The sequence below is a fragment of the Petaurus breviceps genome, unplaced genomic scaffold, assembly GCF_028583685.1.
Source record: "Petaurus breviceps papuanus isolate PSGF00001 unplaced genomic scaffold, PetGlider_PUasm1.0 229, whole genome shotgun sequence".
NCBI classification, from domain to species: Eukaryota; Metazoa; Chordata; class Mammalia; order Diprotodontia; family Petauridae; genus Petaurus; species Petaurus breviceps.
Genome location: NW_027185903.1, coordinates 2,921,915 through 2,937,838, shown reverse-complemented (window position 1 = coordinate 2,937,838; position 15,924 = coordinate 2,921,915). Strand labels below are relative to the sequence as shown.

At 39.8% G+C, this 15,924-nt stretch overlaps 1 protein-coding gene and 1 non-coding gene across 2 annotated transcripts in view; both read left to right on the top strand.

Moving 5' to 3' along the window:
* The window catches only part of DNAH3 (dynein axonemal heavy chain 3), a 184,783-nt gene that overhangs the window by 72,262 nt on the left and 96,597 nt on the right, over window positions 1–15,924 (top strand). Inside the window, exons 22-27 of the mRNA XM_069096531.1 lie at window positions 3,660–3,839; window positions 4,649–4,785; window positions 5,879–6,080; window positions 10,863–10,955; window positions 12,211–12,321; window positions 15,385–15,499. Coding sequence (XP_068952632.1) covers window positions 3,660–3,839; window positions 4,649–4,785; window positions 5,879–6,080; window positions 10,863–10,955; window positions 12,211–12,321; window positions 15,385–15,499 — 838 coding nt within the window. The remainder of the gene's footprint in view (window positions 1–3,659; window positions 3,840–4,648; window positions 4,786–5,878; window positions 6,081–10,862; window positions 10,956–12,210; window positions 12,322–15,384; window positions 15,500–15,924) is intronic.
* On the top strand, window positions 11,822–11,947 carry LOC138167601 (U6atac minor spliceosomal RNA). The gene has a single exon (XR_011169929.1). It is a non-coding gene; the product is annotated as a U6atac minor spliceosomal RNA (small nuclear RNA).

The following is a 15,924-nucleotide window of genomic DNA, read 5'->3' as shown; positions in this document are numbered from 1 at the left end:
AGAGAGTTAGTTCATTCCTGAAGATATCTAGGTAATTGAAGTCCCCCTTCATAACTCTACCACACCCCTGTACCAGGCTTGTGACCTATTTCCCAAATTCCTATTTCGTCTTTCTATATAGGTGGTCTATAGTTTACTCTAATGACAAAAATCACATTTCTTTATCCTTCCATTGATATTTACTGAAAGTTCCCATCATGCTTCAGCTTCAGGAAATAATATGAATTTCCTCACGTAATAAGTATACCTTTTTAATAGAAGTAGCTGGGTGGAGCAGTAAAGAGGGTCCTGGACCTAGACTCAGGAAAACTGAATTCAAATTTGGCCTCAGATACTTTCTAGCTATGTGACCCTGGGCAAGTCACTTAGCCTCTGTTTGCCTCAGTATCCTCAACTCTAAAATAAGGGTGATAATTACCAGCTTTGTTGTTAGGATCCAATGGGATTCTATTTGTAGAGCACTTAGCACAGTGTCTGGTACATAGCAGCACTTAAATGCTTTTTTCCTTCCTTCCTCCCTCCCTCCCTCCTTCCTTCCTTCCTTCCCTGGATACCCCTACACATTTTTACTTATCTTGTTTCTTTTGGTTCAGATGTACCTATCTAGAGCCAGGGTCCAGGAGTTTCATCCCACCAAGTCTCAATGATACCTGTGAAGCCAAATTTACCCCCTTGTGCTAGAACCTCACATTCTTCTTTGTTGTAGTCTAAACTTCCAATATTGGTGTGTAGGTATTTGAAGCTGTGGATTTTACTGATAGCTCCTTCAGAGACTTTGTCTCTGTGAACTTCTGTATAGCTCAGCTGCTATTTTTCTTTCTTTGTAGCTATTCTTTATAGTATCTAACTTGGGAAAATATACACAGGTAGTCCGTCCTGTTCTTTTTAGTTTAAAGCCCTTTTGCTTAGATTTGCAAGACACACAGTAAATATATTTACATTAACCTTTGTTAGGTATACTTCTCACCCCTATATTTTAAGCCATGGTTCAGAACCCAGATCTCATTCACAGATACCAGCTGTTAATTTCCCAGAATAAATTCTTCTTCTTTTGCTTTCATTGGGTAACAGTGAGGAAAATATAACCTGTGCCCCATGGTATTCAGTTTCTTGCATAAGACGTCACAGTCATTGGCACTGCTCTTTAAATGCCTTCTGGGAGTATACTCCCAAGAGCTCCTGTACCATGGGGGACACAGACCAAAGGTGGGGGGGGGGGGGGGGGGGGCGGAGGGGATTGACTACTGTGTCTGGCAAGCCTCAATGAGCCACGAGTTGGAAAGAAACAGTAATGACCCTTGATCATTTCTTTTTTTTATAAGGAAATTACACTGCTCAGGACATGCTTGTTTTTTCTGTTCTATTAGATTTTTTTTGATATGTTTATGTTTCCACAAAAAAAGTAATACCAGAAATAGCATTAAAGTCACACCTACACAGATATTTTAATCAGTGCAGTTTGTTTCCATAGGGAACACTGGGTAAATATTAGTTAATTTGATACGCTTTGGCAGAATTAGGGACCAAACTATCAATCTTACACCATAGTGGCATAGTCCCATTGATGCAATGGAAAGAGGAGTGCTGTGGAAAGATGGCTGGATTCAGAGTTAGTTTCCATACAAGTTTTGCCATTCCTTACCTTGAACAAGTCACTTGAGTTTTCTGGGTCTCAGTTTCCTTATTGATAAAATAGGAGGGTTAGATAGACGAATTTAACATTCCTTCCAGCTCTAAACCTGTGATCCTGTGATCTCAGGGGCCCCAAAACAGCTTTATTCCGTTCCTGACTCTGGGATTTACCAGGGTAAATCACTAATTTTCGTACTTTATAAAACAGTGATCACATTTGTACTATGTACCTCTTGGCATTTTGTAAACTGTAAAATGCTAAATGAGGCAGTTAGGTGACACAGTGGCTAGAACACCAAGCTTAATGTCAGGTAGACCTGAGTTCAAATCTGGCCATGGATACTTACTAGCCATATGACCCTGGGCAAGTCACTTAACCTCTGTTTGCCTCTGTTTTCCTCAGTGTAAAACGGGGATAATAATGATAGCATCTAATTCCCAAGTTTGTTGTGAGAACTAAATGAAATGATATTTGTAAAGCACTAGCACACAGTAGGGGCAGCTAAATGGCATAGTTGGATAGAGTAACAGGCCTGAAGCCAGAAAAATTCATCTCCCTGAGTTCAAATCTGGCCTCTGACACTTACTAGCTGTGTGACCCTGGACAAGTCACTTCACCCTGTTTGCCACAGTTTCCTCATCTGTAAAATGAGCTGGAGAAGGAACTGGCAAACCACTCCAGTATCTTTGCAAAGAAAATCCCAAATGGGGTCACAAAGAATTGGGCATGACTGAAATGACTCAGTAACAACAAATAGCACATAATAAGTGTTATATAAATGTTAACTTAAAGAATATAAATTATTGGGGCAGCCAGGTAGCACAGCGAGTAAGAGCACCGGCTCCAGTGTTGGGATGACCTGGGGATCAAATCTAGGCTCAGATACTTAGCACCACACCCAGAAATAACTGGCCGTGTAACCTTGAGCAAGTTACTTAACCCTGATTGCTTTAAAAAAAAAAAAAGAATATAAATTATTATCATCACTATTGGCTCAAACCAAGTCTGTTTGTCTAGGGGACTCCTGGTATGGAACTAAATCTCTATAACACTTCTGTAACTTACAGACTGAAAGGCTATAAGTTTTTGTGAGGGCACTAAGAAGTTGTGACCTGCATAGGCTTATATAGCATGTATGTATCAGAAGAAGGCCATGAACCCAGGTTTCCCCAACCCTAAGACTCGCCTCCCATCTACTTGTGCCATGTTTTCTCTCACAAGTTCATGTTATCAGTACCAGCACACTCATGGAAAGTTCATCAAAGTCTCAAGACCTCTGTGATTTCTAAAACTATTCCATTCCATTAAAATATATTCTGAAAAATTCAGAAGAGGGAAGGGCAAAGACACCTTAAAGAGTCTAGCATAAAATCTAAGCCTTGTATATAAGAAGAAGTATTATAATAAGCACTTTGAGGCAAATTAAAATTTTAATAAGTTTGAACTTCTGAAGTCAGGAGAAATTGATCTGGGTTCAGATCTCAATCCTGTCATTTAATACTGATGTGGTCTTGGGTGAGTTACTTCAGTTGCTTCATCCTAGAGGCACTATAATGTATTGGAAGGAGTGAAGGATTTGAAGTCAGGAGAAACTTGCATTCGAATCCTGGCTCTTTCATTTACTGGTTATATAACTTGAGAGAAGTCACTGTATCTGTCAAACTCAATTTCCTTATCTGTGAAGTGTAGATAATAATACTTGTAAGTTTGCCTGTAGTTGTGAGGAAAGTACTTTACAAATCTTCAAGTGCTAGAAATGTGAGGGAAAGGGTTGGACCAGGTAATCTCTGAGGTCCCTTCCAGCTTCACGAAATTCCTATGAAGATAGGGAACTCATGCTTCTGAATGCTTACCATTGCAGACAGACAATGTAGGGAAATGGTTTTAAATGCTCCAAAAGAAAAATGTGTTGTTGTTTTAAGAGTATGGTTCCTGGGATAGCATCATATCTGGGCATGGTAATTTCCTAGAGATGTGTTTGGGTTGCTTCTGGATCCATGGCTCAGAATGTTTCTTTTTTTCACAGAAATGGGAAGAGAAGCTGGTCCAAATGCAGGAGATTTTAGATGCCTGGTTGAAGTGCCAGGCTACATGGTTGTACCTGGAGCCTATCTTCAGTTCTGAGGACATCATAGCACAAATGCCAGAAGAAGGAAGGAAATTTGGAATTGTTGATGGTTATTGGAAGGGCATTATGACCCAAGCGGTAAGCACTTGTCTCTCTCATCAGGTTTGTTAATAGCAGTTTGTCCCCGCAACATGGTAGCCTTGACTGAATTTCTGTAAATCCAGTTTTTGTTTTTAAAGCAATTGGGATTAAGTAACTTGCTCAAGGTTACACGGCCAGTTATTTCTGGGTGTGGTGCTGAGTATCTGAGTCCAGATTTGATCCAGGTCATCCCGACACTGGAGCTAGTGCTCTTACTCGCTGAGCCACCTGGCCGCCCCTAAGCAATTGGGGTTAAGTAACTTACTCAAGGTTACACGGCCAGGTGTTTCTGGGTGGGTGCTAAGTGTCTGAGCCCGGGATTTGATCTCCAGGTCTTCTCAACACTGGAGCCGGTGCTCTTACTCGCTGTGCTACCTGGCCACCCCATAAATCCAGTTTTATAAATCTATTAGAGAAGTTTGGACAAGAAAAACTTGGCTAAAAATGATGTGGTAAATCCTTTTGTAAAGTGAAAAACTCTCCCTCCTCCCCCTCCCCCCATCAATGTTTTATCAAGTACAGATATTCTTGAAAAGTAGGCTTTCCTAAATTGGGCATCATATTATGGGATTAGCCCAAAGGGAGTTTTCTTGCCTAGTTTGCTGTAAGATAAATTATCTAGGAAGATATATTCTAGATTATTTGAAATAAATTTCCCCAGGTTAACAGGCCATAACAGCAGATACTGAGCCTTCCGGGCCAGCTTTGGAAACTAAAAATATTGAATATTATGGTAACTTTGGTGTTAGTATGGGAAGTGGCGTTTCTTTGATTCTCAATTTTACTTTTGGGGCCTTTCTTTCTAGGGGAAAGATGCCAGAGTGCTTGTAGCAACAGATCAGCCACAGATGTTAGAGAAACTCAGAGAAGCCAACAATCTTTTGGAGGACATCCAGAAGGGACTAAATGAGTATTTGGAGAAGAAAAGGTTGTTTTTCCCCAGGTACACCATGCTGTCCAGCCTATATGAAGCCCATGCTCCAATTCACTGTTAGTAAAGAGGTCACTACCTTTGAATCATAATTTCCAGAAGAGAGGAGGGTTTATACTACAACATTCATACTCACTTTCTCAGTTCACCTTGCAGTTCATGGAACACCCACTTGCTACTTGGGCACTGAAAAGTTAAATGACATTCCCAGGGTCATAGCCCAATTATATATCTGAGGTGAAAACTTGAACTCAGGTCTTGCTGACTTTGAAGCTGGCTCTCTACCCACTGTTCTTCTCTAATTATTGTTATTTTTATTATTTTGGCTTTTTGGAGGGGAGAAGGTAGGGTAATTGGGCTTAAGTGACTTGCCAATGGTCACAGGGCTAGTTTTTTATGTTAAGTGTCTGATGTCAGATTTGAACTCAGGTCCTCCTGACTCCAGGGTCGGTACTCTCAGTGAATACACTGCACCACCTACCCACCCCACTCTTCTCTAATTATTACTATAATTATATTATACCTGATGATTCAATACATGATTTAGAAGTTGAGGAGTAGAAACCTATAGAAGGTAACTTTTTTATCTTTACATGGATGTGGGAAAATTGGTCCTTCTATGATCACTGTGGCCATTGTACAACTCTCAAATGAGCAGTTTTAAGGCAACATTATAGGCTCTTGCAGAACTCAAGAGATGAATCAGGCAGCCTTATTGGCTGTTTTATAAGATGGTAAACTCATCTCTGTTCAAATGAGCATTTAACTATATTGTTTCTCAACATTGTTCAGTTATTAGTTCATACACTTGATGGGATGTATCCTGGAAGAGAAAATCTTTCTTTTTCACCTTCTTTCACCACAGTCATCTCTCAATACACAACAAGCACCCAAACCACATTACCCATGGGTACCATTTTCGCCAATGCCATGTCCACATTCGGTCACCATCTAAAATTGGCGTAGGGAAGGGGTGGAGAAACCCAAGTTGCAATATATACCCAAGATGTCTTTGTGATGTACCAAAGTACCACCCCCTGTTTGGGGAGTGGAATTCCTGGCCCTGAAAATAAATTTCCTTTTCCTTCTTCCTCTTTTGTAATAGGTTCTTTTTCCTATCAAATGATGAGCTGCTGGAGATCTTGTCAGAAACAAAGGATCCCCTCCGAGTTCAGCCACATTTAAAGAAGTGTTTTGAGGGCATTGCAAGACTTCAGTTTAATGAAGAACTGGAAATTTTGGGCATGATTAGCTCAGAGAAGGAAATAGTTCCTTTCATTACCAAAATCTACCCACTTCAAGCCAAGGTAACATTGGCCCCTTCTCCCTTCATCAGGCTATAGGATGAAGGAAAAGAGCTTATAAATGGTTGTACTTTCATAATAGCTGTCAAGAGACACATGTGAGGAGTCAATAGTAACTGAGAAGGAGCCAGTCAAAAAGAATTTATGTTTTTGTACTATTTGTGTTATATTTATGTGTTATATAAATGTACTGTTTGTACATTTGTGTTATATGTACTAAAAGCCAGGCTCTTTGCTAAACCCTGGAGATACACAAAGGGGCAAAAGATAAACCTTAAGGAGCTAACTATCTAATGGGAGGTTCAACAAACAGATATAAATAATAAATTATATACAGAAAAAATAGGAAATAATTAACAGATGGAAGACACTAGAATAAAAAGTTGGGAAAGGCTTCCTCTAGAAGATGGGAGTGTAACTGGGAAGGAAGCTAGGGAAGCCAGGAGGCAGAGATGAGGAGAGAGAGTATTCCAGGCACGGGAGACAACAAGAGAAAATGTCAGTCACCAAGGACTTTTTTTGTCTGTAATATAGACTGGATGTGGGAAATACTCATGAATGAGCTGGGAAAGTTTAGGTCCTTAAGTAGAAGGCTGTTATAAAATTTTTTTTTTCAAACTCCTAGGCCAGATCCCAAATTTGGGGAGAAATTTCAACTCTGTGATTTAAGGATCGGATCACCTCAGTTCCTCTAATCTCCCAGCCCCAATCTCTCCCTACTCTACAGCGTAACACTGAAACTGGGAAGTTGGGGGTGGGGGGAAAGGAGGAAATAATCAAATTCTAGGTTGATTCTAGATTGCTGAAGTTCAAAGTTTTGGTTCTGCAATAGGACAACAGCATCTCAGACGGTTTTCTCTTTCCCTATCTCTAGTTTGCTTCTCCAGGGCACTAGAAAGCAGACCTGGCAAAGCCAGGAACTGGGGACAATTGTTCAAGTATTTTTGTATTCAGATTGCATCAGATGATAAAAATAATAACCCACTAAAAACAGAAAATAAAAACCACTAGTTTTGTTCTCTAAGAAGGAAGTGGTGGAAAAGAGGTTTTGTCCTCATTTCCTCTCATTCCTTTTTCCGTGGCACAAATCAACTTCTCTTAAATGGAATAGGAGGTTTTGGGAATTCCTTAAATGGCACAGAGTCTTTGCATGCAATTAAATCACATAAATCCAGATAATTTGGAAGGTGGCATTTATCTTACCAATTTTTTTTTATAATTTACCAACAAAAAAGGCCAAAAGGATCTTATATTCTCTATAATTTTTCAGTTTGTTCTGAAATAGTAAAGATGTGGTCCCGCTGTTGAATATCACTTGTGAAAGTTTTCTTCTTTCCCACTAATAATCTGATCAAACATGCCTTCAATTCATGTACAGATGGCTCTTATAAAGGTTTTGTATAAAGGGAAAACTCAGCATCTGTCAGTAGTTACTGGTCTTATTTTGGTCACCTTTTTCAGCATTAATAGAGTCTAAACTTTTTTTTTCTATGCCTTTTTCATCTTTCCCCTACTGCAGACACCTTTATAAGATGATTTTCATAAAGATTTTGTAGAGACAGGAGGGTAGGGATGTAGATCAGTGGTCACTGATGTTCTCTCTGTCACCTTTTTTGGCATCAATAGGGTCCAGTATTTTTTTTCCTATGTTTTTTATTACCTTCCCCTCTTTCAGCTACATTGCACGTTGTCCCTCAGCACCCTCACAATTATGTTTCCTTCAATGGAGATCTCTTCTAAATTCACTTGATTCAATCTTGCTGCTTTTGTCATCTTTATTGTCTTTGGGTCATTTTCCCCTACTCTATAAGCAGAACAGTAGAGTGAGGATCCAAGTCTGATGGTTCCATTACCCTTGATGGAGAAAACATTATAACATATTTTGTCATAATGAATTTTGCAAATTTTTCTATTTTTCTTCTGTTTGTGATCCACCTTCCATTTTTATCCTTAAATGCCCTTGAGATGATGTTGTGCAGTTGAGATGTCTTACCACACTTTTGAAAATCTCATTTTTCCCTCTACTCCTTCTCTCTGCTTTATTAGCCAAAAGCATTAATAACCATCCACCATACTTTTTTTTTAAATAAGATTTTTCAGATAACTCCTTATTCTAACCCACTATTGCCTTTGACAGCCACTTTTCTATATCTGGCAAGTTAATCCATTGTTTGCTGACTAAGGATTTTTCTGAATTCTTTTGGTCTTTTATTGTGGCAATTAATTTACATTAAATTTCTAGGGGAAAACATATTCTATTTGGTGTCAATGGCATTTCTTTTGTCCATTTCCCATTTTTAATTTTCAGTTGCTTATTTAAATCATTCAGGGTTAAGTTGTTTTAATTGTATACCATGTCTTTTTCTCATTATTTTCTTGCTTTTTTACTAATTCTGATCTTAACTCTCCTGTGGTCTGGCTGTACAAAATGGCTGATTCAGGAATAATATCCCCATCAATGCCCAATATATAATAATAACATCCTGTTTGTTAAAATGAAATTTACTTCATTCTTTAGCATGTGTACTACTTCTAGTACCTATGAACCCTTTTTTTCATTAAAGTACTCACGATATAGAGGCATAAAGTTCCTGTGTAATCTACAAGTCTCATTCCTTTCTCCTGAATCATGCCATATATTTCTTCTCATATTTCTCAACTCTACAAAATCCTACCCTAATGTCTCATCATGGCATAGAGGCTCTCAAAGGCTATGCCAGTAGAATGTAAGCTGTAGAATGTTCTACCAGGATGGAAAGATTTTGAGTATGGCCCCAGAAACAGTCTATTACCTGAGGCATCAAGCTAGTTAACAATAAGAGGCAGGCTGGCCACATGGTGATCAATTATTTTGGCCATAACAACCCATGAAACAAGGAAAAATAAAAACTTAGCTTCAGTCTTATGTGCGTGCCCCCCTTCCATTTCTGCAGTGATGATGGCAGAGTATTAGGAAATGGAGCAGAGGGTATTAAGAATCACAGCAACATCAACATCAACAAACTTTAATTTGACTGTTTGTACTGTAAATATGAGATCCTTGTCCAATGATTAACAAGTGGACCTCTTCCTGGAAGAGAAATGAATGACAGCAATCTTGAAGTTCTTGTGACAAATGGCACCAGAGGAAAAAAGGAAGTTGCAGCTAAATGGAAGGGATGGCTCATACATATATCTAAAAGAGGAAATAAAAAGAGGGGGTGGCAGGGGCAGCCAGGTGGCTCAGCAAGTAAGAGCACCGGCCCCCAGTGTCGGGATGACCTGGGGATCAAATCCGGGCTCAGATACTTAGCACCACACCCAGAAACAACTGGCCGTGTAACCTTGAGCAAGTTACTTAACCCCGATTGCTTATTAAAAAAAAAAGAGGGGGTGGGCATTAGCACTGCCTTTATTGTATACTCAAAGGCAATAAGAAACATTATTTCATCGGATATTCAATCATCATGTTTTTTAGTACTAATGATAAGTAATACTACTGCTGATAATAATAATAAAAGCCTTTATATAGTGCTTTAAAGTTTGCAAAATGCTTTGTATCTTTCACATCATTTAATCTTCACAATAACCTCAGGAGGTAGGTGCTATTATCATCCCATTTTACAGATTAGGAAACTGAGGCTTCAAGAGATTTAAGTGACTTATCCAGGATCACACACTATTATGTGTCTTGATGCACAATTTAAATTCGGGTCTTTCTGTCTCCATATCCCTTAACCCTATCTAACTGACCCACCCAGCTGCCTAAAGGATTTGTAAGGTCACCATAAAAATAATTGCAGCTTATATACTACATGGTTACAGAAGATGAATTGATAGAGAAATCTACGAAGAACAACCACCCCCTTGGAATCAAGACAGGGTGGATTTCATTTCCCCACTACTAGAGGTATAACCTACTGGTTCCAGTGAACTGAGACTTATACTATCACAGGGCAGATTTTTTTTCTGCTGCTTATTTTCCATATGTATTTGGCTAGTAATAATAAGTAGTGCCTCGTTTTGGTAGCAACAACCCTGTGAAGCAGTTTCAATAGTTATTTTATCCATTTTACAGATGAGGAAACTGAATCTGAGAAACACCAAATGAACTTACCTAGGGGTCATAGAGTTAAAAAATATTTGAGGCAGGGTCCAAACTCAGGTTTTCCTGACCCTAGTCCATCACTCTGTTCCCTCCACTACCAGAATTCTCCAGTCCCAGGGACAGAAGCGCCTCTGGAATACAGGCCTCATCTACCCTGGAAATAATAGGGAGACAATGTGTTGTTCAGTCATTTCAGTTGTGTCTGACTCTTCATGACCCCATTTTGGATTTTCTTGGCAAAGATAATGGAGTGGTTTGCCATTTTCTTCTCCAATTCATTGTGCAGATGAAAAAAAAAACAGGGTTAAATGACTTACCCAGAGTCACACAGCTAGTAAGTGTCTGAGGCTGAATTTGAACTCAGGAACTCCAGGCCTGGTGCTTTATCCACTCTACCACCCACCTGACCCTAAACAATGATCTAGGCCTAAGAGCATCCACCTGTTACAAAAATGAATATGTGTTTGCTAGATCAGCCTTATGTTTTTACTTTAGGATTATGGGTTTAAGGAAGGAAGAAAACAAGGACTTTGAAAAGATAAATAGAAACAATAACAAGCAGCTTCAGTTAGAGGAAGGGAAAAGCTGGTTTGGGTTTAATATCTGATGTTCAGAAGTTAGGTTCGTTTCCTTTCCTGGAGTCTCTGCTGATTCTGTGTGCTCACTGCCCATTTCTGTTTGTGTTTCTTCCCTTACAGGGCATGGTCGAAAAATGGCTTCTTCAGGTGGAACAGATGATGCTCTCCAGCATCAGAGAAGTGCTTAAAAAAGGGATTGATGCTTATGCTGAGGTAGAGTCCAGGCCAGAGCCTGCATCAAGGCTGGTGGAGTTAAGCTTTTGGTGGGATCTGTAGATTTAGAAATGAAGGAACTTCAAAGGTCATCTAGTCCAGACCACTCATTTTACAGTCAAGGAGAGGGAAGTCTAATTAAGAAGTTGTGATTGACCCAGAGTCACCCAGGATTGGGTGGCAGAGCCAGGACTCTAACCCACGCTCTCTAACTCCAAACATGGTGCTCTTTCACTCTCACATGGCTGAGAGCTGGCAAGGACTCAGAGAAGGGATTGAGTGTTAATTCTGTTTTCTCCTGTTTTGTCATTAGGACAGGTCATCTAACCTTTCTCTGCCTTGCTTTCCTTTCCCATGAATACTGGGGTTCATGAGAGGGTGAACCAATTAAATTGATAGTGACATTTTTGCTAATATAAGTATTAAGGAAGACAAAACTTCCAGAACCTCTCTCAATAACAGTAATTAGGATTGTTATGTCTGTCAGGTCATCTAAATTCCAGCTGGGTGTTGGAATGAACACAAAGTCTCTTTTGGAATTCCCTGTTCTTATTTCTACATTGTCCTAGATCAAAATAGAAAGTTAAGATTTTTAAGGAATGTTCTCCTGCCATAAGCTAAGCATCTAAGAAACTCCACCCACCTAAGATATTGAAGATATGATGAAAATACTCCAGAGTATTTGCTTTGTAAAAAAAGAAACTAGAGGGCACAGTGTATAACCCAAATAAATTAATCACTAGTGGTAGAATTTCAGACCACCTACAACAGTGTCTGAGTGGGAGGAAAGATTTTTTTTTAAGCCTCTTCTGTTACACCCTTCTAGGGACCTCTTATTTTCCCTAGGAGTAAGGCCTGTGTGGCTTGTATTGTGTGAAAGGAGGTAAGATTAACTCTCCTCTTCATAAAGATGGAAGTGGTCCTAGTGACCTTTACAATACACAAAATTAAAGTACTTCCACTTATTCTGTGGCATCCTATCATGTTTATTTGGCTTTTTTTTTTGTTTTGTTGTTGTTTGTTTTTTGGAGGGAGCATTGAGGGGGAGGCAGCTAGCTGGTAGAATGATAGAGAGCTGAAGTTGGAGTCAGAAGGACCTGAGTTCAAATCCTCTGTCTGACACTTAGACCATGGTCAAGACATGTTTATTCTTTTAGCCTCATTTCCCTAATTTGTAAAATGAGGGGGTTGGATTCAGTAACCTCTAAGGTCTCCCCTCCAACTCTAAACCTATGTGATCTTTGACTTTTTATAGGTTCCTCGAAAGCAGTGGGTTCTGGAGTGGCCTGGGCAAGTCGTAATCTGTGTCTCATCTATCTACTGGACAAAGGAGGTGGCTGAAGCTATCATAAATAAAACCTTACCGGTAAGCCCAACATGAATCACTTTTGCCCTTCCAAGGTGCACCATAGTCCCTGGAGGTCAACCTAAGAGAAATTCCCAGAGACCCATGGGATTTGACAATCTTCTCTACTCCCCAGGCAGCTCTGAAAACTTGGACTGATCTTCTCCCATCTTAGCTATATTACCTATTAGGAGATATCCTAATCTTTCTTCCTTTTCCCTAATGCCAACGTCAGCAGTCAAGCCTATTCATAGCCAGGAAAGCTCTTCATAGAGTAATGGGAAGGAGAGGTAGAATGTACTTAATTCATTTTATTTCCTCTACCCGATATTCTCTTCAGCCCTGAAAGGATGTGTGGAACCACAATTCATTTGCCCAGCTGCCTAAAGAAGCAGGGAAGTTGTTCTCACTAATAGGCTTCAGAGCTGACTCTTGTAATTTTGTCTTTCTTCTCCTTGCTCCATAGCTAATGGGCTAAAACACTTTTGATCTGGCTGATTTAGTGGGCAGTGCTTATTTCAGTGAAGATGCAAGCCCAAGGCAACTGATCCTAGATCACAGAATGTTAAGCATTGAAGGGACTTTAGTGACCATCAGTCCAACCTGGGGCAGGGAGGTGGTGCAGCGTATAGAGCACAGGGCTTGGAACCAGAGAGATTTGTCTTCATGAATTCAAATCTAACTTAGTAGCTATGTGACCCTGGGTAAGTTACCCTGTAAAATGAGCTAGAGAAGGAAATGGAGTGCCACTCCAGTATCTTTGCCAAGAAAACCCCAAATAGGATCATGAAGAGTTGACTGAAAAATGACTCACCAACATTAAGTTCAACTTCCTTATTGTGAAGAGGAGGCAACCGAAGCCCAGAGAGGTTGTGTCTTGCCTAAAGTCACACAGAACCTGACTGTCTCATATTCTTTCTACCACATCTGTGCTACGCTTCTGCTGTATAAGTGAAAAAAAAAGGGGGGGGGAGAGTAACTCATAGCAAATGCTTTTTTTTTTTTATAAGAAGTCTTAGAAATATTCTTACACTATGATTTGTAAAGTGGATTTGAAGAGAACAGTAGTCAGCTAACCACTTTTGTGACTCATGCAATATTATTTTCTGTACTCAATAGATGTTCCTCTTTTCTATTTACACTAGTAGAATTCTAGTAATGCTTTACCTCTTCAGCATAGTTGGGGAATGAGAGGTCTCATCTTCTGATGCTAATTAGGGCTATTGAAACTACGTTCTAAGGAGTTTTGAGTTTCTGTAGAGGTTTTCTAGGAAGGAATGAAGGAAGGGAGGAAGGGAGGGAGGGAGAGAGGGAGGGGAAGGAAGGAAAGGGAGGGAAGGAAAGGAATTTAAATCTCAAATCAGATCTTCCCAACTCTAGGCCCATGACACCACTAACTCTCCCTGTAGGGTATTTCACAAGTAGATTATCATTTTAGGTCCTTTAATACATTTTGAAAATATTTTATTTATGTGAAAACATATTCTTTCTAAATCCAGTTGCTTATTCTTCTTTTGTCATTGCTAGCAAGCATTTATGCCAGTTTCTGTGCTAAGCCCTGGGGAGAGTTTCATCTGCCCACCTAGAAATGAAACATTTCTCCCACCACATCCAAGGACAGTACCAGAGAGTGAACAGTACAAATGTGCACAGAATCACCTATACAGAGCTGCAAGGGATATGAAACAGAGCCAGGATGACTTAGAAGTCATCTAGTCTAACCCTCTCATTTGATAGATGAGGAAATGGAGTCCTAGAGAGGGGAAATGACTTGCCCTACCTAGGCAAGTAGTAAGTAGCAGAGCTGAGATTTAAATTCTGGTCCTCGGACACCAAATACAGAATATTTTATAGAAAGAAAACATATTACATTTGTTAAAAAGAGGGGAATTGATTATAACTCTCCAAACCTTACTTCTCTGATATTTATGTCAGATCAGAGGTATAATAGAAATGCTTTGAACTGGCTCAGGAAAACTGATTGTTGAATTTTCATTATGGGCATTTATATCCCATAAATCAGCAAGTATTACAAATTAGGGCTTGATTTATTATTGTTGTTTTTTTAATTTTCTGGACTTAGGAAAATATGGAGTGCAAATGTTAATGATATATATTAAACTGAAAAATGTGATGAGTAAATTTTTTTCCCCAAGAGCCAGTTGTTAAACATTTACCAACACACCAATGATCTCCTGTTAACATGGTTTGCAGGCTAAAATATGCTATACATTTTACTTAATGGTAATAATTATTAATTATTAGACTAAGTTAATTACCAATTAATATAATATAGTACAAAGAGCCCTAAATTTGGAGTTATATAATCATAGATTTAGTATTAAAAGAACTTTAAGGAACATCAGATTCCATCCCTCTCATTTTACAGATGAAGAATTTGAAGGCTAGAAGTCTTCCTGACTCCAGGTCCAATACTCTATCTCCTATGCTACACTGTCCCATTGTATCCTGGGTCATCTCCACTCATCTTGATGAATATCGGGTCACTGGACCCAGATGGCTCTGGAGGAGAAAGGGAGGCCGGTGACCTTGCACTGCCCTGCCTCACTTAAATCCAAGTCAACTGCAAGTCATGTCACCATTTCCCTGATGCCGTGGCCCTCTTTGAGAATGGAAGGCAAACACAACAACAGAAACGACTGTCTTTCAGATGACCTCTGATTGAATCCTAGCTTTTCTCTTTGTTACCCATATGACATTGAGGCAATACATTTCTCCAGCTCTCCAGGGCTCAGATTTCTTAGCTATAGAATGAAAGGATTAGCCTAGGTGATCTCTAAGTGCTCGTTCAGATTTAGATCCTATGGACATTTGCTTTATTCATATCATTACAACTTTAATGCTTGATCATGGTTCTGTAATTTTAAAAAAATATATATTCTGTAACTTTAAAAAGTTGTCCACCAAACATCCTGCTTACCCAGCCTCCTCATGTGAAGTCAGTCACAAGTAATTCCCCTGCCCCCCTTCTTCTCAGAGTATGTGTTTCCTGGGTCTCAGAGAGAGAACCCAGGAAAACATGAGAAAGAGTAAATAGCTCTTCCTCATATGTGCCCCTCATAGGTATTTTTGGAAAAAAATAACATGCAGATTGCGGAGATTGTGGAGCTGGTTCGGGGTAAATTAAGTGGTGGAGCTCGGCTGACACTGGGAGCCCTCACGGTCATTGATGTACATGGTAAGCATGGCTTTTTCTCCTAACCTGGCCAGTCATAGATCAACAGGAGAGGCTCCTGCAGGCCACAAACCTGAGTTCCTATGAGCCAAAAGAAGACCAGCAGCCTGAGGTTCTCTTCCAGAGGGGAGGAAGGCATCTCTCAGGTGAAATGAGAATAATCTGTGTCCTTGTGTGTGTGTTTCATGGCTATAGCCCACCTCTAATTCCCTGACTCCCCGCCCTCAAAGGTCCTGCCCATAGGATTACTGGAACCTGAAACAAAAACCTGAATTGTCCCTAAGAGTGAGCTCTCCTGAGTCCTGTTCTTCAGAAACACCTCAGGAAGGCAACAGGAACAAGCATCTATTCGGCATTCACTATTTGCTAGGCACTGTGCTGAGTGCTGGGGATACAAAAAAGGCAAACATAAAATAGTCCACACCCTC